Here is a 26878-nt window from a genome sequence, read left to right as displayed (position 1 = left end):
TTTTGGGTGAACTATCCTTTCAATTCTATTTTATTTTACTGCATTTCACAAGTATAATTATAAAAGTATATCCTTATGCAGTGTTGTGTTTTAAGGATTTTTAGATATTTTTGCTGGAAAACAAGTGAAAAAAACCCCTAAACTTTTACACTTACATGTGCATCCTGGATGTTTCCTTTGCTCAGAAAGATTTTTAGTCCCTCATTTGCAGTTTTAGTCTCAAGAACACTGAACCTTTCAAAATGATCTGATCTGCCACCAGAGCCTGAGTGTGCCTGTCCTTCAAAGTATCTATTACCCTGTCCTTTGGGACCTTCAAACACTTGGTTTCTTTGGCCATAGTTTCCACGACCACGATAGCCCTGTCCATAGTTACTGTACCCATGAGGTTTGTTTTGCTGAGGGAAAGTCATTTTGGGGTTATAAGCAGCAAACTCCTTTCTGACAGCTTCAGCCATGGCTTTTACATTGCTACCATTATTGTCAGCCAAGTGAATCTCAGTTAATGTGCTACTGGAGCCTCTGCAGTTATGATCTTCAATGTCCTCGCACACTTCCTTAGCAATTGATTCAGTGCAAAATTCAAGAGGACAACCAAATATCCCTGAACTAATAACTGGAATTGCAGTGGAGGAGCAGTTTTTGCTTCGAACTTTAGTTCGAACTTCACAAGAGACCTGGCCAAAATCTTCAAAACTGCGCTCAGTAAATTCATCCTCCTCTTCCAGCATGTTATCTTCCTGGAACACCACCACAAATCTTTTATCCTTCAACAGCATTGAAAGGATCATTTTACCCTGTTCCTTGAAGTACTTTTTTGCTCCTGCCTTTTTAATGATGAGTGTGTCTGTGTAGAGAGCATCTGCCAAACTTTTAAAGAAAGTCAAAGCTGGCTGGACAAATATACGCTCTCCAGACAGTTTGATCCAGGGTCTCTTTGAATCAAAATTCACTTTCATCTCCTCAGACTTCATAAAATGCTGCCAGTCTTGTGATTTTCTGTCTTTTATGAATTCAACTGCTGCATGTGATTTGACACAAACAGTTTCTTCAATTCTACTGTGTTCTACAATGAAACGTCCCAAGTTCTCACTGACCTCCATCACTGGTTCTCTGAATCCAGTCACTATTATTTTGTCTCTCTGTTTAGAAAAGTTTATAATCACAGATGTCTTTTTGGAAGTATTGAACATTTCTAGCAATTGTTTTTTGAGATTCTGCCACTCTGGCATTTGAAGGACACCCTGATCTTCTATAATGAGGTCTTTGGATGTAAGAACCATATTCACCCTCTTCTCTGCCTCAACAAGTGTTTTTTCTTTGCTCCCAATCACAACAACATCTTCATTTTCGATTGTGTATACAGCAGTTATTCCATGAGATATAAAGAGATCTGTGGACATTTCATCACAGTTCACTGATCTCAGGAACTCCAGGACTGAACGGTCAATCTTTAAGGGCTTCTGTTTCATATCTATTTTCTTCTCAATGACCCAATTCTTGAAGGCAAGAATTTCTGAATGAATACCTGATAAATTTAGTCTGTTTTTTTTTTTTTCGTAGTCAATGTGCAGGTGTGGAGGAACAGCACTTTTCAGGCCATCTTGTAAAAGCAGAGAGTACATGGCAGGAGACATCTCCATATGGTCTGTCACATTGTTCTTCTCTCTCTCTATTTGATTTGTTGCTCTCTCTATAATTTTCTCCATGATGGGCTTCAGTCCAGTTATCTCATGGGTCATTCCCACCAGTGTAAGGACACCTTTAGTGTCATCCATATCTGTGAAAACCTTATCTTTCACCAATTCCTTTACATCACTCTCCACTTTAGACCACAAGGGGTGTGACACCGGCCACTCAGACATTGTGTAGTTTGAGATTATTTTCTTGAAGGCATCACAGGCATTCTTACTCCAGCCATCAATGTGTCTTCTGGTAACTCCTTTCTGTTTCAGTAATGCTGGATCAGGACTGAGCAAAGCTTCAGGTTTGTCCATGTTTATCAGGCAGAAATGTGAGCTCATCTGGTCTTTAATAGAGGAAATCTCCCCTTTCTTGAGGAGGAACTCCCTGATGGCAGGATGAACACTGACTGTAATGGGTTCTGGCAGCTTCAATTGTGGTCTGTTGCCACCATACAAGACTGTATCCAGTGATTTAAAGTAGGGATATATCTTGACTGGAACTTCACAGATACTATTCACTTGCTTCAAGACTTTCTCTTTGGCTGTAAAGAAAAAAAGTTGCAGGTACAATGAATAAATGCAATGATATTGTCAAAATGAGGTAAATAAATGTTATCAAATCTAGAACCAACAGCAAAGTCTACAAGCAATTGCACATGTATTCATAAATATACATTTATACATTTATATTTCTAACTTAATTGAATCCAATCACTCTAAACCAAAGGTTCTGTTTTCAGTTATTCAGTCTGTTGTTAATCCTTCTGTTAACACATTGTCTGTTGCACTGTAAAAAAAAAAGTGTAATTTTACAGGTAATTGTCTGTATTTTTTTTTACAGAATTTTACCGTTTTGTCATTATACAGCAAATATCTGTAAAATAAAAGGCATTTACTGTAATTTAAAGGTCCACTGTTAAATTTACAGGTAATTGCTTGTATTTTGGTTTTACATCAATTTTACGTTTTTTAAAAGGAACTTATGTGTAATTTTACAGAAATTATTAAGTAATATTTTACAGATTTTTTCTGTGAAATTAGAAAACAAAGAAAAGAAGGTATAACTGCGGAAATCTGCATCTATTCAATATGTTTTCCTTACAGATTATTAAGCATGTGGGGGTTAAAGTGAGTTTCTTTAAGGTTAAATAATAGTATTTGTACATGGGTCATTGACGAGTAAGGTTTTTAAAAGTGTAAAAAAATAGAATGGAGATATAACTATATTTGAAACCATTTTTTAGTTTACTTAGTTTTTTTAGTTTAAGATTTTGTGGTTTTTACAATCAATTAACACTGTTTTTTGTCATTTTTTACAAGATGGAAAAAATGTCACCAAAAAAGTCATTCGGTTTAACCACTGATTTGAAAGTTAAAAACTGATTTGACATTGATGTTGAGATAGTATATAGTGTTTACCACAGAAGAAATATTAAAACAAATTATCACTGATCTCATAAATGTAATCATTTATTGGACTACTCTAAACACTCCAACATATTAAAGTAAAACATTGCACAGTGAAAGGAGAAAAGGGGAAATGTAAAAAAAAAAAAGAGCCTTATCTGCTTTATATTTGTATTATTGTTGTTCCTTTAGTTATTAAAAGCAATATTATTCCATTTAAATATTTACTATATCGGTTTTACCGAATGACTTTTTGACACTTCAAAATCTTTAAAATACCTTTATATGTAGGCCTAGTAAAATATAATTAAAACCTTTTGGATTCAGTAAAAGAGATCAAGTTGTACTACCTTACATACTTTGGATGTTATATATTTGTTTTATTTTTTTATTATTATTAAGGCCTTTGGACAAAAAAAAAAAGACCCGTCACGTCATTGACCCACATACAGTAGCCTAACCTTACTATCATATTTTTACAGTCTATGTACCATAGGCTACAGTAGGCCTGTATTGAATTATTTTCTATTTCACATTTTATTTTATACTCATTTTGATCATTATTTCATTGTCTTATTCTCCCATAATTTCATGTATATTTTATGAATATTTTCCCAAATCTCCGTTGCTGCACATTCAGGGCTTTGTGTGTGTGAGTGCGCGCGCGCGCGCGATGACGCAGATTCAAATTCGTCGCCATTACTTTTCCGCTGTTTACTCCCGCCCACAACGGTTAACGTTACCGAGTCGAGTTTGGGCAAGCGGGAGATTTGAATTCAGTCTACTCTCGTGAAGTGGATTGTGAGATCAACAGTGGTTCAAAGCAATCGTATTCGTCAAGAGCAGCCGTGAGCAGCCAGGAGCTCTGTTGTCAGCATAGATGGTTGTCAGTCAGTCCGTTTGGATTCTTCGGAAATAACGGCCTTTTCAGTGAGCCTTTTTCGTCACAGAGGACATCATGCCAACCGATCACCGGCTGAGGTAAGAGTCTCATTATACTAAGTTACATGTGAATGATATTTTATATTACATTTGTGTTAAGTTTACAGTTTCCAAGCTAACGTTAGCATTCTTAAATGATGTTCTGTCATAAATGGCGAGAGATGGAGGGCACTGAAAATGTAGCATGCGTCTTTACATTTTCCATCTGTTTTAAGAAAGATCAGTTGAACCCACATCTCAAAAGACCTAAAACAAGCTTTCGTAGACTTGTTATACATATCAAAGTCCGTTTAATTGTGTATAAAATCTTCGTTAATACGCGATAATATCTGTCAGTAAATCAATCTCTTAAATGGCGGGACATTTTGAAACACTGCCTGGAAGCTGAAAACTCTTCTCTTAAAAAATATCCTCGGTTTTAATTATAGTAAAATTATAGTAACCACGTTTTTGGCAGATTTTTTTTACCATTTTTAATAACCACAGTTATACTACAAATAGGCCTGCCATGTTTTTTTTTTTCTTTGTTTGTTTTTTTCTTTGTGGTTAAACCATAGTTAATTTTCGTAAGGGTTAACGTGGCTATCAAGACTGTTAAGAAAACGAATTCAGTAAATACTGCACTTGATGATACAGGAAAGCACATGAGACTAGAATATGAACACAACATGATAAATTGCATATTTTGGTCAGCCTTTCCTGCTCAGCTTCCAGATCATAGTTAGTTGAGGTTTTGCATTGTCCCTTGGATTTCCTTCAACTACATTTCACTGAATTCCCGACCCCAAAGAGCACCTTCAAAAACTTTTTTGAACTCCTTGAGCACCCTGGACATTTTTCTCTTACTAACTTAAGACTTAGCGTCTGCCCTAACTTAACTGTTTCCCCAATCTTGTCACCTGTTTCTGCTTTTTGGGAGATTTTTTTACTTATTGTTGTAGAAAAGTTGACATTTTACTTTTTTTTCATTAACTTTCTTAGACATTGTGTGGTTTGAAGCATTCGTTTCTCTTCTGGAATTTATGTATGTTTGTGCACCTGGCGTAAGCAAGACACACACAGTAAGACAAATGGATAAGAACCTTTAACTCTTTAGGTATGGAAGATAATTTAGCCAAGGGGGGTTAGAGGGGTCATTCTATTCTAAATCAGCTAGATGTGGCCATGCTGGGTGAGTGGAAAACTAGTGAGTGGAGTATAAGAAGGGAATTTCCTGGGCTGGGGGTCTTGCTCACGTCACGGGGTAGCTGCTGTGATTTTGTAACTAAGCCTCATGGAAGAGAATAAATATCTGTATCTGTATGTATTAAAAATAAATGTTTAATTATTGTTTTTGCCACAACACTATCAACCTCCAGACACTGAAGGAAGTGATTGTCAAGCTCTAACCTTCATTTTGTCCTAACAATATCATTCACCCAAGATTTTTTAAATGAATTATTGATTTGATTGGGCCAGGTATGGTTATCTCTTATCAACAAGTGCCTCCAAACGGGGTATGTTCCAGCCAATTTTAAAGTGTCTACGGTCTCTCCTCTGCTCAAGAAACCTTAACTAGATCCTTCGGTTTAAAAAAAAAAATAAAAAAAAAATCTGCCTATTTCTGTTTTATCTTTATCTTTTCCTAAGCTGTTGGAGAAAATTGTGGAGGAGGAGAAATAACCCACCTGTACTAAAAACTTTCTGTCAGACAGGTATGACTGAAACCATTTCAGAACAGTAGCTTTTATACCTAACCAAGACTCTAATCTAGATCTAAAAGCTACTGTTCTGAAATGGTTTCAGTCATACCTGTCTGACAGAAAGTTTTTAGTAAAGATGGGTAATTTCCCCTCCTCCATGGCACATCTGACTTGTGGCCTTCCACAGGGCTCTATTTTGGCTCCCTCTCTATTTTCTCTCTACATGCTACCTCTGGGCTCTATTCTAAGGAAACATGGTGTCCTTTCATATTTATGCAGATGACACTCAAATTTATATATCAATCAAAAGAAACAACCTTGTAGTGATTACATCTCTTCTGCGATGCTTAGATGAGATTAAATCATGGCTAGCCCAAAATTTCCTCTTCCTAAATGAAGACAAGACTGAGGTCATTGTTTTCGGCCCAAATGAAATTTCTCAGTGTATAAGTCCTGATTTAGTTATTCTGTCCGTTTTTAAATCCTCAAGGATGCGGAACTTAGGTGTTCTTGTTGACCAGCCTTTAAAATTTGGCAAACATATTTCCTCGGTAATCTGTTCCAGCTTCTATCAACTTCGTCTATTGTCTTAAATCAAAGGCTTTCTCACTCTGAAAACTCTGGAAATGGCTGTTCATGCGTTGTTACATCTCGGCTAGATTGCTACAATTCTTTATATTGCGGTGTATCCAAGTCTCAAATTGCTCGTCTTCAGCTTGTACAAAACGCTGTGGCCAGACTTCTTCAAGTGTCGTAAATATGATCACATCTCTCCTATTCTCATGTTCACCAGAGAATAGATTTTAAAGTTCTACTTTGTTTTTAAATCTCTACGTAACTTAGCTCCTGCCTATCTCTCTGAACTTCTTCATCCCTACACTCCGTCCAGAAGTCTAAGAACCTGTGACCCGGCTTTGCTGGAAGTCCCTTTGCTCTAGACTCAAGCGTAAAGGGGAGCGTGCATTTACGGTGGCAGGGCCATGACTCTGGAACACCCGTGCCTCTAGAGATTGTTGGAGAATTTCCCTTGATTCATGTCTAAGTATGATGCAATGAAAATGACAAGCATGAAAAAATAGGTCTGAAAAGGATGAGAGAATGGAAAAGTACCCAGTATGCATAAGAAATGCAAAGTGTCAAAATACTGTATGAAACAAAGCACCATTATGTGAGGTTTGACCAATAGAGAAGACATGTCTAACTGTGTCAGGGTCACCAGGCATGACAGAGTGGAAGAGATAGATTTGAGGGTGCCCATTGGGCACCTAGCGATAAGAAAAAAGTATAAGACATGAACACTGGCCAATGTAACTTTAGATGTCCGGATGGCCAGCCAGCTTCTCACTTTGTTGCTTGTCAATAAAGTTAATTCTTCTGACCTGGAACCTCGTCTCTGAGAAACTTCTTTGAGACCTGAACCAAAAAGAACTATGAATTTGCCACAACAAGATTAGAACGGCCCCTTCTCTGTCTGCTTTCAAGTCTTTTATAAAAACCTACCTGTTTTCTTTAGTATATTGATTATTTTCTTCGGTTGGTTTTACTAATTTATATTTGAGTCTGATGCTGTTTTGCTACTCCTGTTTTATGGTTACTCTTAGCTATGTTGCTCTTATTTTTTATTTTATTTGTTATGCATGTTAATCATCTTCTTTTAATCTTGTTGTTCTGTAAAGCACTTTGGTTGTAAATGTGTTATATAAATAAAATTGAACTTGAACTATACCTTCTTCCTCCTGAAAGGTAATAATGGCTGCTTGTTCTGATGGAATTGTGATAACTTCCTCTACTGGACCACCCCATTTCTCAAAATACAGCTCCAGCAGCATCTTGTTGTTGTTGGCCTCAGCTGGAAGATTCTCCACCCGCACACATGTGCTTCTCTCCAGTGAACGGGCCCTCAGATTACTCTTCTTGAACTTTTCATGTGTCCTGCTGTCCTCAAGGAACTGTCCTGCATCTGTCAAAAATGAAATTTTACAGAATGTCCCAGACACATTTAATCAAGTCATAATCTCAAATGCAACTTTATGTACACACAAAGTATTACAGGTGTTATATAATGATGGGAAAGATTTTTTTTCTGTGAACCAGTTCTTTTGTGCAAATTGTTTCATTTTGAAAAGTTAAGAAAAAAACTTATACTATATATATATTTTGTGTGCAATCCGTCTTGCCTATAAATGTATTTCTATAATAAAAAGCGTTTATATCTTACCTTTCAAGTAATGAAGCAAAATGACTAAACATAAAAAAATTAACTTTTACAACCTGTTCTCTTTGCAAACACAGTCTATTTAGTTTAATCAGTCTTTCTTATTATTATATAATTCACATAAAACAGACAATATAGTTCTTATTTAGATTTTAGAGTGATTTATTCAGATTGAAAAATTATTGCACAACCACCAAATAGGTGGCGATATTAACTATGTAAATCGGCATTAATGGATAAGCCTTTAGCAAATCCTGCCTTGACCTCACAGAGATTTGAGAAACAAATGTCAAAAGGTTATACTGCTATTGTATCGCATTATGCAAATTTGTTACATTGTTACGTATGAATGTTACAGAAGTAAGACTGGAATGACGATTCGTTTTGGCAGTTCAGGATCGATTCTTTCTTTTGGGAGACAATAACTTTATTTATCATGCACTTTGATCTTTAAAATTTTGCAGACCTTTTACATTCACAAAAAGCAATATTACTCACAACATAAAAGGTGATATCTGAAACATAATAGGGGCACTTTAACCAATGAAAAAAAAATCGATTGAAATTCGGGTTTTACAACATTAAGTGTTACAACATAACAGCCTGACTCAAAATCTTGTGCTTTCTGTTTTTTGCAAGATGATTGCATTTTAAGTAATTAACTCCAAAATCATCGGGTATATCAGCGACTAGTGACAACGCTCATGGAATGAATATGTCTTTTTGCTTGGTTGGCAATGTATTTGCAGTCTGTGTGTTTCTCGTAACTTGTTTCTCGGAGAGACTAATAACTTTTGTGTAATGAATTCATCAAGCGTAGCATCGCACAGAGAAAAGGTTGTACTTTAAAATAAGTATAATTACATATTCATGAGCATGTTAAAATGTTTTAAGTATGCGTATGTGTCAGTGTAAACACCTTGCTTAGTTAGCCAGTTATCATTTGCTCATGGAAAGCAGATTATTTGGTAGGGTAATGTATTTGCACTTGCAAGTTTCCAATAAGAAAAAGTATGTGCATTTCTAATCGCATTTGGGGGGAGGGGTGTGGTAATGGAGGGTGGGCACCCAGTGACAGAAACATAAATCTCTGCCTGTGGTTGAGTAACTGCAAAGTAAGACCATTTCACACTGCACCGACAGATGGCAACAAACACTTTGTCGGCTGGCACTTGTTTTTGACAATTAAACATGCGCAGAGCAAGAGCTTTGACATGATTGATCATGATATCCTTATCCTTATCTGGTTTAAAAGTTACAGTTTTGAAATGGTTTCAATCCTTTGTAAGTGATAGATATTTTTCAGTCAATTATGGAAACTCGACCTCCACTAAAAGACGCCTTCCGTGGGGTGTACCACAAGGGTCTATTCTCTTTGTACTTGCTCCCGTTGGGTAGCATTTTTTGAAAGCATGGAGTATCATTCCACTGTTTCGTTGATGACACTTGTATTTACCACTAAGGCACCCGACGAAATCTTTGGATTGTCTTTTAGCTTGCCAAAATGATGTTAAAAACTGGATGGCAAAAAAATTCTTAATGTTAGACGAGGATAAAACTGAGGTCATTGTGTTTGGCCAGCTAAATGACCCTACCAAGGTCCTTTTAGATTCGAGCCCATTGGCGCTAAATCTATATTAGTAGCAATCTGCTAAATCTATATCAGTATTCAGGAACTTGCTCAAGGCGCATTTATCATTGACCGCTTATAACAGGTAATCTCAATGTGGTATATGTGGTGTCTATGGTGTGAGATTTGTTAAAGGTTGTATCAGTGATTTCAGGCCCAAACATAAATGATCACATTCATCTAATCTTTCCTAATGATCCGCTAGCTGCCCGCCCCATAAGCATGCCGTCAAAAAAACGCGTCTCTCTAGGCAGCCTAGGCTCCGAGATCTGCACACAAAAACAATCTGGTTTTGAGTGGTACACCAACCACTCAAAACCAAAATAAATAGTGTTCCAACCAATCACCGACAGGGGGAGGGTGTTGTGAGGTTTTGCGCTCGTGCACGGCTGCCTATGAAGGCTGCGCGCGAAAACCTTACAACACCCGCCCCTGTCGGTGATTGGTTGGAACACTATTTATTTTGGTTTTGAGTGGTAGTTAAAGCAACTGTTTTTGTGTGCAGATCTCAGAGCCTAGGCTGCCTACAGAGACGCGTTTTTTGATGGCATGCTTATGGGGCGGGCAGCTAGCGGATCATTAGGAAAGATTAGATGAATGTGATAATTTATTTTTGGGCCTGAAATCACTGATACAACCTTTAATATGTACTTTTTATTTTCATGTAAAGCACTTTGGGCAACCTCGGTTGTACTTAGCATTGCTATATCAATAAACAAATGAAAGAAAGAATTAAACATGTTGAATCGCTGTTTTTCGGGTCATGGAATGTCTGAGAAGTGACACACTGTAATCTGGTGATTATCCATGTTTGTCAACGTCTGTCAGTGCAGTGTAAATTGCCTTTAAGAAAGGTTGGCAAAAATCAACATTATTAGGCATCATAGGATGTATTTGCTCATTTCGATATGCCGTGGCTGTCAGGCATGTAAGAAAGTGAGTTTTGATGAAGTCAGTAAATCAATGTTGACAAACGGCCGCAACTCTTTCAATGATTCAGTCTGATTTGGTGAACTGGTTCATTGTGTGCACTAAAAAGAACCAGTTCAAAAGAATGATTTGTTCAATAACCGGACATAACTAATTAAAATTCAAATGTTCTTTTTCCTAATTTCCAGATCTAAGAACACATTCTCTAGTCCAAAAAGAGTCTGATGTATACATCTATAGAGATAAATCAAGATTAAGCTAAATTAAGTTTTTAACGACCAAGTATTTTTTTTAAGTGGAATTTTTTTTTAATTATATGACATATTTTATGCATGTACTGTACACACATTCAAAACAAGTAATAATAACAATAAAATATTATTATTATTATTATTATGTGAAAATGTAAATGTTGATATATAATTAATAAATATAAATATATTTTTATACGAGTAGAACAACCTTACCACCAGGATTTTTAAAGGTCACAACTGCTTTTCCTAATTCCGGAATTAATTCCATGCCAAAGTCATTTTCAGAAAGACTTGTAATGTTCTCCACCAAAAGAGTCACAACATCTGAATTAAAATCATCTGGAACGTTCTCCAAGACCACAGCACTTGACTCTTGAGGCTTCTTCACATCCAACTTGAATTGCAGGACACCTTGATCTTCAGGAGAATTAAAAGTGACTTGTTTAGGTCCCCCTACAATTAACATGATCATGACCTTGATCATTTTATACTGATTAGGTAACTACAGAATTCATGTCTTTACAATTGAATATGAACATGTTTTATGTACATTAGCTGTAACAATAAGATAACCTAACCAATAAAAAAAATTGAATCTAATTTACATATTTCCATATGACTACTTACTTAGTTCCTGATATCCACTGGCCTGCTCCATCTGAAACCACACAAATGTAAAACATTTAGAATATCTAAGTAGAGAACAGTTTTAATCTCCGCCCTTTTGAGACATTACAGAAAAAATGACAACCATCTTCCAATAGAGAAACTCTAAAATGTGTCTACATCTCAACCATAAAACAGTAATATTTTAATGACTAATGTTCTAATAGGCCATAGCAGTGACTTGAAATAATCTAAAGGGTTTGGTTTGCACTTGCCAATTGTCCATGGTTTGTTTGGAAAAGCACTGTTGTTCCTAATTTGGCATTTTAAAATATGTCAACTCACTCTTTGCCCACTGCTGTCTGCCTGTTTCTCTGCATCACTGGATTTGAATTCTTTCAACTTGATTTGATGACTGTCAGTGGTATTAATATGTTTTGCACGGGAGAGCACGTCATCTTGCGTTTGCATGGCAGGAGACATCTCCATATGGTCTGTCACATTGTTCTTCTCTCTCTCCATTTGATTTGTTGCTCTCTCTATAATTTTCTCCATGATGGGCTTCAGTCCAGTTATCTCATGGGTCATTCCCACCAGTGTAAGGACACCTTTAGAGGCATCCATATCTGTGAAAACCTTATCTTTCACCAATTCCTTTACATCACTCTCCACTTTAGACCACAAGGGGTGTGACACCGGCCACTCGGACGTTGTGTAGTTTGAGATTATTTTCTTGAAGGCATCACAGGCATTCTTACTCCAGCCATCAATGTGTCTTCTGGTAACTCCTTTCTGTTTCAGTAATGCTGGATCAGGACTGAGCAAAGCTTCAGGTTTGTCCATGTTTATTTGGCAGAAATGTGAGCTCATCTGGTCTTTAATAGAGGAAATCTCCCCTTTCTTGATAAGGAACTCCCTGATGGCAGGATGAACACTGACTGTAATGGGTTCAGGCAGCTTCAATTGTGGTCTGTTGCCACCATACAAGACTGTATCCAGTGATTTAAAGTAGGGATATATCTTGACTGGAACTTCACAGATACTATTCACTTGCTTCAAGACTTTCTCTTTGGCTGTAAAGAATAAAAGTTGCAGGTACAATGAATAAATGCAATGATATTGTCAAAATGAGGTAAATAAATGTTACCAAATCTAGAACCATAACAGCAAAGTCTACAAGCAATTGCACATGTATTCATAAATATACATTTATACATTTATGTTTCTAACTTAATTGAATCCAATCACTCTAAACCAAAGGTTCTGCTTTCAGTTATTCAGTCTGTTGTTAATCCTTCTGTTAACACATTGTCTGTTGCCTCTGATGCTCCATGTGACGGCTTTGTGATATTTATTATGACCGCCGCTAGCGTAGCTAGCGAAAGCGGTCATATAGGGATTGTCAAAGTTTTTTTTTTCTTTTTTTTTTCGTCACCTTACTGAATTTTTCGTCAACGATACCAGGGACACCGAAGCACCGGGGAACATGAAATTTGGTGGGCATGTAGCCCCACTAGACTTCTAAGGAAAAATTTCGTTTGGTCCCCGGGGGCCACTCCCCCCCCGCGCTGGGCCCCCCCAAACCCCCAAAAATGCAGTTTTTCCTAAATAACTACCTGAACCGTGGCACCGAGGATGAAGAAATTTTTATGGTATGTTGGTCTACTAGACTTTTACGGAAAAATTTCGTTTGGTCCCCGGGGGCCACTTCCCCCCCCGCGCTGGGGCCCCCTTAAATTTTTCGTCAACGATACCAGGGACACCGAAACACCGGGGAACATGAAATTTGGTGGGCATGTAGCCCCACTAGACTTCTAAGGAAAAATTTCGTTTGGTCCCCGGGGGCCACTCCCCCCCCGCGCTGGGCCCCCCCAAACCCCAAAAAATGCAGTTTTTCCTAAATAACTACCTGAACCGTGGCACCGAGGATGAAGAAATTTTTATGGTATGTTGGTCTACTAGACTTTTACGGAAAAATTTTGTTTGGTCCCCGGGGGCCACTTCCCCCCCCCCCGCGCTGGGGCCCCCTTAAATTTTTCGTCAACGATACCAGGGACACCGAAACACCGGGGAACATGAAATTTGGTGGGCATGTAGCCCCACTAGACTTCTAAGGAAAAATTTCGTTTGGTCCCCGGGGGCCACTCCCCCCCCCGCGCTGGGCCCCCCCAAACCCCAAAAAATGCAGTTTTTCCTAAATAACTACCTGAACCGTGGCACCGAGGATGAAGACATTTTTATGGTATGTTGGTCTACTAGACTTTTACGGAAACATTTTGTTTGGTCCCCGGGGGCCACTTCCCCCCCCGCGCTGGGGCCCCCTTAAATTTTTCGTCAACGATACCAGGGACACCGAAACACCGGGGAACATGAAATTTGGTGGGCATGTAGCCCCACTAGACTTCTAAGGAAAAATTTCGTTTGGTCCCCGGGGGCCAACCCCCCCCCCCCCCGCGCTGGGCCCCGCCAAACCCCAAAAAATGCAGTTTTTCCTAAATAACTACCTGAACCGTGGCACCAAGGATGAAGAAATTTTTATGGTATGTTGGTCTACTAGACTTTTACGGAAAAATTTCGTTTGGTCCCCGGGGGCCACTTCCCCCCCCGCGCTGGGGCCCCCTTAAATTTTTCGTCAACGATACCAGGGACACCGAAACACCGGGGAACATGAAATTTGGTGGGCATGTAGCCCCACTAGACTTCTAAGGAAAAATTTCGTTTGGTCCCCGGGGGCCACTCCCCCCCCGCGCTGGGCCCCCCCAAACCCAACAAAATGCAGTTTTTCCTAAATAACTACCTGAACCGTGGCACCGAGGATGAAGAAATTTTTATGGTATGTTGGTCTACTAGACTTTTATGGAAAAATTTCGTTTGGTCCCCAGGGGCCACTCCCCCCCCCCCCCCCCGCGCTGGGGCCCCCGTAAATTTTTCGTCAACGATACCAGGGACACCGAAACACCGGGGAACATGAAATTTGGTGGGCATGTAGCCCCACTAGACTTCTAAGGAAAAATTTCGTTTGGTCCCCGGGGGCCACTCCCCCCCCGCGCTGGGCCCCCCCAAACCCAAAAAAATGCAGTTTTTCCTAAATAACTACCTGAACCGTGGCACCGAGGATGAATAAATTTTTGTGGTATGTTGGTCTACTAGACTTTTACGGAAAAATTTCATTTGGTCCCCGGGGGCCACTTCCCCCCCCCCGCGCTGGGGCCCCCGTAAATTTTTCGTCAACGATACCAGGGACACCGAAACACCGGGGAACATGAAATTCCACTAGACTTCTAAGGAAAAATTTCGTTTGGTCCCCGGGGGCCACTCCCCCCCCCCGCGCTGGGCCCCCCCAAACCCAAAAAAATGCAGTTTTTCCTAAATAACTACCTGAACCGTGGCACCGAGGATGAAGAAATTTTTATGGTATGTTGGTCTACTAGACTTTTACGGAAAAATTTCGTTTGGTCCCCGGTGGCCACTCCCCCAGCCGCTCTGGGGCCCCCGTACATTTTTCGTCAACGATACCAGGGACACCGAAGCACCGGGGAACATGAAATTTGGTGGGCATGTAGCCCCACTAGACTTCTAAGGAAAAATTTCGTTTGGTCCCCGGGGGCCACTCCCCCCCCGCGCTGGGCCCCCCCAAACCCAAAAAAATGCAGTTTTTCCTAAATAACTACCTGAACCGTGGCACCGAGGATGAAGAAATTTTTATGGTATGTTGCTCTTAAGGGCCCACATCAACCTAGCCCATAATCACTCATTTGTGATTTGTGCCCCTCCCATAAAAAATGAAAATGCAATATTATTCTGCTTTAATCGCCCCTATCTTCAGTGGAGATGTTCAGAACTGCACCATATTTCATGTGTATGATTAACTTGACATCCTCTGGGGGTATCCTCTGCTAAGTTTCGTAGAATTTCATCCATGGGGGGGTATAAAATAAATTCATTTATGTGCACATTTAGTGACTGTACACTCATCGGCCTGTAGATGGTGCTGTTGAGCGAAGGGTTGCTGGTTTAGGATGATACTGTCACACACACACATGCAGGAATACAAACAAACGCAATCATGCACACACACTGACATCCACACGCACAGACACACACCCATACACACACATACAAATCCACATGCACAGACACACACACACAAACACACACGCGCACACATGTACGCACACATACATACACACACAGACACACACACACACACACACAGACACACACACACACACACACACACACACACACACACACACACACACACACACACACAGACAGACATGCACATACTACTACTTTTTTTAGGTATATACATAAACACGCAATACAGCCAAATTACTCCACGTCATTTATTTTTGTGGAAAGCCAGTGCAGGCCTGAGCGGCGGTCATATTTTGTACCGCGATGCGGTACATCTAGTTATTTACAAAATTACTAACTTAAGACTTAGCATCTGCCATAACTTAAAGGGGTGGTATAATGCCCTTTTCTCAAGATGTAAAATTCTTTGATGTCCCCAGAGCGTGTATGTGAAGTTTTAGCTCAAAATACCCCAAAGATATTTTTATATAGCATGGTAAGTTTGTCAATTTTTGAGGGTGAGCAAAAACGCACCGTTTTGTATCTGTTCCTTTAAATGCAAATGAGCTGCAGGTCATGGCACAGAGGGTGGAGCTTCAAGAGCTTGCACTCTCACAGACATGCACTGAAATTTTTCAAAAACTTTTAGCCTTTTATGTTCAAACCGGATTCAGACAATGATGGAGAGACTCAAGAAGAAGTGATAACATGTAGAATGCAACAGGACGTTTCTGAATGGGTTAGTTGATGAATTTATGTAGCTTATGTGTAGTTATCTTCTAGTCATTGATTAGCATATTCTGTCTTAATAATCTATAAATCGTGTTCTGGTTGGTGATGTCACTAACCCGGGAGGAATGTTGTGTAGTCCCAACCATCCGTTTGTTGTAGTCCTTAAAAAGCGATTTCTTTAAAAGCAAATATCTCCCTTTGCTTTGAACTTTGAGCATTGTAACTTTGCAGATGTTGTTTATGCTCAAACAGCAACATTAGACACTAACTTAAGTGAAAGTTAAAAAAGCGAAATCATAATCAATCCCCCCCCTTTAATCGTTTCCCCAATCTTGTCACCTGTTTCTGCTTTTTGGGAGATTTTTGAACCCATCAACCTCCAGACACTGAAGGAAGTGATTGTCTAGCTCTAACCTTCATTTTGTCCTAACGATATCATTCACCCAAGATTTTTTAAATTGAATTATTAATTCGATTGGGCCAGGTATGGTTATCTCTTATCAACAAGTGCCTCCAAACGGGGTATGTTCCAGCCAATCTTAAAGTGTCTACGGTCACTCCTCTGCTCAAGAAGCCTTAACTAGATCCATCTGTTTTTTTGTTTGTTTTTTTAAATTGCCTATTTCTGTTTTATCTTTCATTTCTAAGCTATTGAAGAAAATTGTGGAGGAGGAGAAATAACCCACCTTTACAAAAAAAATTCTGTCAGACAGGTATGACTGAAACCATTTCAGAACAGTAGCTTTAAGACCTAACCAAGACTCTAATCTAGATCTAAAAGCTACTGTTCTGAAATGGTTTCAGTCATACCTGTCTGACAGAAAGTTTTTAGTAAAGTTGGGTAATTTCCCCTCCTCCATGGCACATCTGACTTGTGGCCTTCCACAGGGCTCTATTTTGGCTCCCTCTCTATTTTCTCTCTACATGCTACCTCTGGGCTCTATTCTAAGGAAAACGGTGTGTCCTTTCATATTTATGCAGATGACACTCAAATTTATATATCAATCAAAAGAAACAACCTTGTAGTGATTACATCTCTTCTGCGATGCTTAGATGAGATTAAATCATGGCTAGCCCAAAATTTCCTCTTCCTAAATGAAGACAAGACTGAGGTCATTGTTTTCGGCCCAAATGAAAATTCTCAGTGTATAAGTCCTGATTTAGTTATTCTGTCCATTTTTAAATCCTCAAGGATGCAGAACTTAGGTGTTCTTGTTGACCAGCCTTTAAAATTTGACAAACATATTTCCTCGGTAATCGGTTCCAGCTTCTATCAACTTCGTCTATTGTCTTAAATCAAAGGCTTTCTCACTCTGAAAACTCTGGAAATGGCTGTTCATGCGTTTGTTACATCTCGGCTAGATTGCTACAATTCTTTATATTGTGGTGTATCCAAGTCTCAAATTGCTCGTCTTCAGCTTGTGCAAAACGCTGCGGCCAGACTTCAAGTGTCGTAAATATGATCACATCTCTCCTATTCTCATGTTCACCAGGGAATAGATTTTAAAGTTCTACTCTTTGTTTTTAAATCTCTACATAATTTAGCTCCTGCCTATCTCTCTGAACTTCTTCATCCCTACACTCCGTCCAGAAGTCTAAGAACCTGTGACCGGGCTTTGCTGGAAGTCCCTTTGCTCTAGACTCAAGCGTAAAGGGGAGCGTGCATTTACGGTGGCAGGGCCATGACTCTGGAACTCCTCTAGAGATTAGAACGGCCCCTTCTCTGTCTGCTTTCAAGTCTTTTATAAAAACCTACCTGTTTTCTTTAGTATATTGATTATTTTCTTCAGTTGGTTTTACTAATTTATATTTGAGTCTGATGCTGTTTTGCTACTCCTGTTTTATGGTTACTCTTAGCTATGTTGCTCTTATTTTTTGTTGTATTTGTTGTTATTAATCATCTTCTTTTAATCTTGTTGTTCTGTAAAGCACTTTGGTTGTAAATGTGCTATATAAATAAATTTGAACTTGAACTATACCTTCTTCCTCCTGAAAGGTAATAATGGCTGCGTGTTCTGATGGAATTGTGATAACTTCCTCTACTGGACCACCCCATTTCTCAAAATACAGCTCCAGCAGCATCTTGTTGTTGTTGGCCTCAGCTGGAAGATTCTCCACCCGCACACATGTGCTTCTCTCCAGTGAACGGGCCCTCAGATTACTCTTCTTGAACTTTTCATGTGTCCTGCTGTCCTCAAGGAACTGTCCTGCATCTGTCAGAAATGACATTTTACAGAATGTCCCAGACACATTTAATCAAGTCATAATCTCAAATGCAACTTTATGTACAAAGTATTAAAGGTGTTATATAATGATGGGGAAGTTTTTTTTTCTGTGAACCAGTACTTTTGTGCAAATTGTTTAATTTTGATCAGTTAAAAAAAATATATATATATGATATATATACGCTTTTTATTATAGAAATACATTCATAGGCAAGACAGATTGCACACTATATATATATATATACTATATATATATGTGCAATCTGTCTTGCCTATAAATGTATTTCTATAATAAAAAGCGTTTATATCTTACCTTTCAAGTAATGTGGAAGCAAAATGACTAAACATAAAAAAATAAACTTTTACAACCTGTTCTCTTTGCACACACATACTAGTCTTTCTTTTTATTATATAATTCACATCAAACAGACAATTTAGTTCTTATTTAGATTTTAGAGTGATTTATTCAGATTAAAAAATGATTGCACAACCACCAAATAGGTGACGATATTAACTAAGTATGTAAATCGGCATTAATGGATAAGCCTTTAGCAAATCCTGCCTTGACCTCACAGAGATTTGAGAAACAAATGTCAAAAGGTTATACTGCTGTTGTATCGCATTATGCAAATTTGTTACATTGTTACGTATGAATATTACAGAAGTAAGACTGGAATGACGATTCGTTTTGGCAGTTCAGGATCGATTCTTTCTTTTGGGAGACAATAACTTTATTTATCATGCACTTTGATCTTTAAAATTTTGCAGACCTTTTACATTCACAAAAATCAATATTACGCACAACATAAAAGGTGATATCTGAAACATAATAGGGGCACTTTAACCAATTTAAAAAAATTGGTGGATCTCAATTTTAGTGTTACAACATAGCAACCCGACACAAAATCTTGTGCTTTCTGTTTTTTGCAAGATGATTGCATTTTAAGTAATTAACTCCAAAATCATCGGGTATATCAGCGACTAGTGACATCGCTCATGGAATGAATGTGTTTTTGCTTGATTGGCAATGTATTTGCAGTCTGTGGGCCCTATCTTGCACCCAGCGCAATTGACTTTGTACACCGACGCATGTTTCATTCCTATTTTGCACCCGCGCAAAGCACGCTTTTCCCTCCACAGAAGCACGTCGCTAAACTAGGGAATGAACTTGCGCTCCCTGGGCAGTTCAGCGCAAAAAAGGAGGCGTGTTCCGGCGCAAACAATCCCTGGTGCTATTTTACTGTTCCATAAAACAATTGCGCCACTGGCCAGAAAAAAACTAGTCTAAAGTCAGTGGCGCGTTGCGCGTTGTTCATTATGCTATTTTAAGGGCGCATGCTTGACCATAATGTATAGCGTGCACAACGCGCATACACTTTGATTCTCTAATCTACACAGAAGCAGCAGTTTTCATTTTTGCAAATCATATTATTACAAACGATAGATAGATAGATAGATAGATAGATAGATAGATAGATAGATAGATAGATAGATAGATAGATAGATAGATAGATAGATAGATAGATAGGAAAATAGCAACAGCGCCGAGACCCGCCCACAAAGTTACTTGCGCTTTGCGCTTTGACACTTGCGTTTCAGATCGTTAAAATAGGGCCCTGTGTGTTTCTCATAACTTGTTTCTCAGAGAGACTAATAACTTTTGCTTAATGAATTCATCAAGCACAACATCACACAGAGAAAATGTTGTACTTTAAAATAAGATTAATTACATATTAATGAGCATGTTAAAATGTTTTAAGTATGCATATACAAAAGTATGTACATTTCTCATCGCATTTGGGGGGAGGGGTGTGGTAATGGAGGGTGGACACCAAGCATTTCACACTGCACCGGCAGATGGCAACAAACACTTTGTCGGCTGGCACTTGTTTTTGACAATTAAACATGCGCAGAGCAAGAGCGCAGCCTTTGACATGATTGATCATGATATCCTTATCCTTATCTGGTTTAAAAGGTACAGTTTTGAAATGGTTTCAATCCTTTGTAAGTGATAGATATTTTTCAGTCAATTATGGAAACTCGACCTCCACTAAAAGACGCCTTCTGTGGGGTGTACCACAAGGGTCTATTCTCTTTGTACTTGCTCCCATTGGGTAGTATTTTTAGAAAGCATGGAGTATCATTCCACTGTTTCATTGATGACACTTGTATTTACCACTAAGGCACCCGACGAAATCTTTGGATTGTCTTTTAGCTTGCCAAAATGATGTTAAAAACTGGATGGCAAAAAAATTCTTAATGTTAGACGAGGATAAAACTGAGGTCATTGTGTTTGGCCAGCTAAATGACCCTACCAAGGTCCTTTTAGATTCGAGCCCATTGGCGCTAAATCTGCAGTAGCAATCTGCTAAATCTATATCAGTATTCAGGAACTTGCTCAAGGCGCATTTATCATTGACCGCTTATAACAGGTAATCTCAATGTGGTATATGTGGTGTCTATGGTGTGAGATTTGTTAATATGTACTTTTTATTTTCATGTAAAGCACTTTGGGCAACCTCGGTTGTACTTAGCATTGCTATATCAATAAACAAAAGAAAGAAAGAATTAAACATGTTGAATCGCTGTTTTTCGGGTCATGGAATGTCTGAGAAGTGACACACTGTAATCTGGTGATTATCCATGTTTGTCAACGTCTGTTAGTGCAGTGTAAATTGCCTTTAAGAAAGGTTGGCAAAAATCAACATTATTAGGCATCATAGGATGTATTTGCTCATTTCGATATGCCGTGGCTGTCAGGCATGTAAGAAAGTGAGTTTTGATTAAGTCAGTAAATCAATGTTGACAAACGGCCGCAACTCTTTCAATGATTCAGTCTGATTTGGTGAACTGGTTCATTGTGTGTACTAAAAAGAACCAGTTCAAAAGAATGATTTGTTCAATAACCGGACATAACTAATTAAAATTAAAATGTTCTTTTTCCTAATTTCCAGATCTAAGAACACATTCCCTAGTCCAAAAAGAGTCTGATGTATACATCTATAGAGATAAATCAAGATTAAGCTAAATTAAGTTTTTAACAACCAAGTTTTTTTTAAGGGGAATTTTTTTAAATTATGACATCTTTTATGCATGTACTGTACACACATTCAAAAAAAGTAATAATAACAACAAAATAATAATAATAATAATAATTGTGAAAATGTAAATGTTATTATATAAATAATAAATGTAAATATATTTTTATACGAGTAGAACAACCTTACCACCAGGATTTTTAAAGGTCACAACTGCTTTTCCTAATTCCGGTTTTAATTCCACACCAAAGTCATTTTCAGAAAGACTTGTAATGTTCTCCACCAAAAGAGTCACAACATCTGAATTAAAATCATCTGGAACGTTCTCCAAGACCACAGCACTTGACTCTTGAGGCTTCTTCACATCCAACTTGAATGGCAGGACACCTCGATCTTCAGGAAAATTAAAAGTGACTTGTTTAGGTCCCCCTACAATTAACATGATCATGACCTAGATCATTTTATACTGATTAGGTAACTACAGAATTCATGTCTTTACAATTGAATATGAACATGTTTTATGTACATTCGCCAGAGGTGGACAGTAACAAAGTACATTTACTTGAGTACTGTACTTGAGTACATTTTTCAGTATCTGTACTTTACTTGAATATAATTTTTCTGGAAACTTTTCACTTTAACTTCACTACATTTGAAAGACAAATATCGTACTTTTTACTCCACTACATTTCTGTCAAGGTCCTTGAGTAGAAAGTAATACTGTCAGTCAGGGGATGATTTTTTTTCACCTCTACAAACGTGATTGGTTTTTTGTAGGTGACAGACATTCAGACAGCCTATCAGTGATCACTCTTGTAGGGTCACATGTCGTGGAGTTCAGTGATTTTCCATCATGTTCTTTGAACACTAATTAACTGGTGGCAAAAATGTACAAAGACAAATCATGAGCTTAGAATTATAAGGTTCTATCTCCACTTTTGGTCGAAATTGAGTTTTTGACATAATCTGATCCATTAGGTGTTTATTAATGCCTGTGTGGTGTTATTTTTGTAAAAAAATAATATTTTGTTAGTAGTTATTAATAAAATAAAAAGGTTCCATCTCACAAAACATAAACCAAGTTTGGATTATAAGGTTCTATCCCCAGTATATTCAATATCCAATCAAAACCCTGAATGAACACGGACGGACCAATCAAATCCCACCTCTTAGATCTGTAGCCTGGACACAGAGCTAAGGGCTGGACCTAATCTATCTTTCTCTCTTACTAATCTATCTATCTATCTATCTATCTATCTATCTATCTATCTATCGATCTATCGATCTATCTATCTATCTATCTATCTATCTATCTATCTATCTATCTATCTATCCTTATTAACTAATCAATCTTTCTTTCTTTTTTACTAATCCATCTTTCTTTCTTTCAAACTAATCCATCTTTATTTATTTCTAACTAATCTATCTATCTTTCTTTCTTTCTAATATACCTTTCTTTCTTTCTTTCTTTCTTTCTAATATACCTTTCTTTCTAATATACCTTTCTTTCTTTCTTTCTAATATTTCTTTCTTTCTTTCTTTCTTTCTTTCTTTCTTTCTTTCTTTCTTTCTTTCTTTCTTTCTTCCTTCCTTTCTAATATATCTTTCTTTGTAACTAATCCATCTTTCTTTCTTTCAAACTAATCCATCTTTATTTATTTCTAACTAATCTATCTATCTTTCTTTCTTTCTAATATACCTTTCTTTCTTTCTTTCTTTCTCATATTTCTTTCTTTCTTTCTTTCTGATATATCTTTCTTTGTAACTAATCCATCTTTCTTTCTTTCTTTCTTTCTTTCTTTCTTTCTAACTAATCTATCTATCTTTCTTTCTTTCTAATATACCTTTCTTTCTTTCTTTCTTTCTTTCTTTCTTTCTTTCTTTCTTTCTTTCTAATATTTCTTTCTTTCTTTCTTTCTTTCTTTCTTCCTTTCTTTCTAATATATCTTTCTTTGTAACTAATCCATCTTTCTTTCTTTCTTTCTTTGTTTCTTTCTTTCTTTCTTTCTTTATAATATATCTTTATTTCTAACTAATCTATCTTTCTTTCTAACTAATCCATCTTTTTTCTAACTAATCCATCTTTCATTTTTTAAAATGTTTCAGAGCACAGAGGGGGTGGGGTGGAACGGGATGAAAACATAACTTGATGTTACACAATATTTTGTATGTATACTTTAGAGATAAATGTTGTATGGCTGTATGGTTGTAGTGGCTTTGATGTATACTATACTATTATATATTATATTATATACTATAAGCTGTGTGCTTGTATTATAAATATATAAATTGATTAAAATCAATGGTTATATACATTTATTCTTTGAAATGTGGGGTTTTATTTGTAAATGTGGAGATAGAACCTTATAATTCCAAACAGAATCAGAGCTCTCAGAATTATAAGGTTCTATCTCCATTTGGGCCATCTTAAAAAATCCCATTTCCAAATGTGCCAGGATTTTGATATTCTCTCCTCAAAGTACCTGTACGGTGATGGTCTTGTTGAGCTATAATAGTAGATTATACTACATAACAGTTTTGCCAGCTGGGATGTAAAAACTTTGATGCTCAATATCTCAGAACTACCCTAAACGGAGATAGAACCTTATAATTCTAAGCTCACGAAATCCTCTGAGTCTGCGCAGTGCGCGCATAAGTGGCATATAGGTCTTTCTGTTTGTTAAAGCAGTTTTGCTGTTAGGCAGTTATACAGCTATGGTTGTGGGGCTGGGTTTTAAACCAGGTTGGTTTTTTATAGAAACACTTGATTCAAATGCATAGATGACACATAGATGTGTACTTCTTTTGTTGGGGTGGTAGGAGTGTTAAATAAATAAATAGATGATTATGGCTGTCTTTTTTTGTCAATTCAGTTTAATTTCTATAGGTTTTATCACATTCTAAAAGCTCTTAAATTCCACAGATACTACTAACTGATAGGTGTATTCTCTAGGTTGCTTCAGAGGAATAAGATACTGTAAGTATTACATACAACAATGCAACAATAATAAAACATTGCATTGACATTTACTTTTGATACTAAAGTACTTAAAAACGAGTTCTGTACCTTTACTTAAGTAAAAACCGGTCTTTACAACTTTAACGGAGTAACATTTGACAAGTAGTATCAGTACTTTCACTCAAGTAAGGAAGTTGTGTACTTTGTCCACCTCTGACAGTAGCTATAACAATAAGATAACCTAACCAATAAAAACAGATCACATTTACATATTTCCAGATGACTACTTACTTGGTTCCTGATATCCACTTGCCTGCTCCATCTGAAACCACACGAATGTAAAACATTAAAAATATGTAAATAGAGAACATGCTAAACAAGTAGGGCAAGTTATTTGTTCTTTTTTAATCTCCGTCCTTTTGAGACATTACAGAAAAATGACAACCATCTTCCAGTAGAGAAACTCTAAAATGTGTCTACATCTCAACCATAAAACATTAATATTTTAATGACTAATGTTCTAATAGGCCATAGCAGTGACTTGAAATAATCTAAAGGGTTTGGTTTGCACTTGCCAATTGTCCATGGTTTGCTTGGAAAAGCACTGTTGTTCCTAATTTGGCATTTTAAAATATGTCAACTCACTCTTTGTCCATTGCTGTCTGCCTGTTTCTCTGCATCACTGGATTTGAACTCTTTCAACTTGGTTTGATGACTGTCAGTGGTATTAATATGTTTTGCTCGGGAGAACACGTCATCTTGGCCTTAAATGCAAACAGTTATGCTTAGTCAGATACACCACAACACATTGTAAATGGAAGGAGTTTAAGGCTCCCTACATAAGCAATTGCATAAGAGTTTGTACAAATTAGGTAACTACATGACTGATGCCTTTACCGCTGAAAGGGAGTAAATACATCGGCACTAACAGTAAGATAACCTAACCAATAAAAGATCACATGATGCAAGCAGCTGGAGACAAAGTTCAGATGATTGACTTACTTGTTTTCTGATTTCCACATGCCTGCTCCGTCTGTACACAAACATATAAAGCATTTATGACTACATAAATGGAGAACACAACTAATATGTAGAGAATGTTAATTGTTCTCTCCGCCCTCTTTCAACAATATAGAGAAATGGCAACCATCTTCCTAAAGAAACTGTAAAACATGTCTGTGCAAGTTTCATATTGTTCATAAATAGTATTGACTTGATGCAGTCTAAAGGGATTTGTAGAAATATAACTGATCATTTTGTAACGTCTAATTACACTCACCTTTTGTCCAGTGCTGTCTGCTTGTTTCTCTGCATCACTGGGTTTGTACACTTTTAGCTTGATTTTCTGACTACCAATAGTAATAAAGTGTTCTTCCTGAAGGAGTACGGCATCTCGGACTTAAACACAAGCAATCACACTTAGTCAGATCACATCACAATACATTTTTCTCCCACAAATGGAAGATATTTTTGTTGTTGTTGTTGTGCCTAATGGTTCTCACATTTCCTTCCTTCTTTTTAATTGACAAGTGAAAGTGATGGTTAATTAGAGTAGTTTTATTAGCCTATATCATGATAACATCTTAACAGCTTGATTACATTTATTATATTAAAATATTATAAATATGTGTAAAAACGTGTTATTTTGTTAACATGTTATGCTTTTGTGTTTAGCACTTACTGTCAGGTGATCTGAACAGAATCGTAGCAGAGCTCTCGCCATTATATTGCACGACGCAGTCTCCTCCCTGAGATTTCTTCTTACTCTGAAAGTGAATTTGAAGTTTATTTTTCACACTTTTAGCGTGTTCAGTTCCCCAGTCTCCCTCGACAGTGAGGGGATATTCGTCCATCGGCATCGTGATCGTTCTGGTTTATGAGGAAATGACTCAGTCAATGTTAATAGTTGAATCACGTCCTCATGCTTATTTTCACTTTTGTTTCTGTGATATTGTGAAACTGATGGGCAGGGCCGGATTAACCATTAGGGCAACTGGTCACTTGCCCAGGGGCACATGACATCTAAGGGGCCCTGACAGGGGCGGAGCTCAGTCAGATCCAGGTAAATAAAAATGTTTTTGATAATACAATTTTCCAACACTAGTGCAAAATGCCCATGCAAAATCAGTTTTTGAGTGTGTTTTTAGTAATTGTTGGTTTGGTGTATTTGAATGCTCATTGTTACAATTACACAGCAAAAGATGACAGTGACATTTTTATTTGTGCATGGTAGAAAGCACACAATGAACTCCGAGAAAACGCTATGCTTGAGAAAACAGTTTGTGTTTTAGGCTACAAATGATGCCTGTGAAAAAGACTGTGAACGCATTGAATAGAATATGTTTAGTTGGTGAATAGCATAGGGTATATTACACAGTAACGATAACGTTAAGCGCACCAGAATGAAATATAATATTCAGAAGTAAACAGCATAGCTGACTTATAGATTCAGTTAACATCCACAAATGAATAAGCGCAGGGAGCAGAGCAAAG

The 26878-nt window shown here is 37.5% G+C and overlaps 1 protein-coding gene across 1 annotated transcript in view; it reads right to left on the bottom strand.

The window, feature by feature from the left end:
• LOC307152171 (protein mono-ADP-ribosyltransferase PARP14-like) overlaps nt 1-26306 on the bottom strand; it is a gene marked incomplete at its 3' end in the record, with an annotated part of 47319 nt that extends 21013 nt beyond the window's left edge. Inside the window, exons 1-12 of the mRNA XM_079860578.1 lie at nt 26067-26306; nt 25665-25783; nt 25388-25418; nt 25031-25149; nt 24677-24707; nt 21616-21819; nt 18143-18376; nt 11697-12424; nt 11373-11403; nt 10959-11162; nt 7443-7676; nt 156-2227 (exon numbers count right to left, since the gene is read on the bottom strand). Coding sequence (XP_079716704.1) covers nt 156-2227; nt 7443-7676; nt 10959-11162; nt 11373-11403; nt 11697-12424; nt 18143-18376; nt 21616-21819; nt 24677-24707; nt 25031-25149; nt 25388-25418; nt 25665-25783; nt 26067-26244 — 4185 coding nt within the window. The 5' untranslated portion in view covers nt 26245-26306. The remainder of the gene's footprint in view (nt 1-155; nt 2228-7442; nt 7677-10958; nt 11163-11372; nt 11404-11696; nt 12425-18142; nt 18377-21615; nt 21820-24676; nt 24708-25030; nt 25150-25387; nt 25419-25664; nt 25784-26066) is intronic.
• Between the last annotated feature and the right edge of the window lie 572 nt (nt 26307-26878).

This window comes from Squalius cephalus (genome assembly GCF_949319135.1).
Source record: "Squalius cephalus genome assembly, chromosome: 24".
Lineage (NCBI taxonomy): Eukaryota > Metazoa > Chordata > Actinopteri > Cypriniformes > Leuciscidae > Squalius > Squalius cephalus.
Note: the sequence above shows the minus strand (reverse complement) of the source record. Positions and strands in the feature narration are given on the sequence as shown.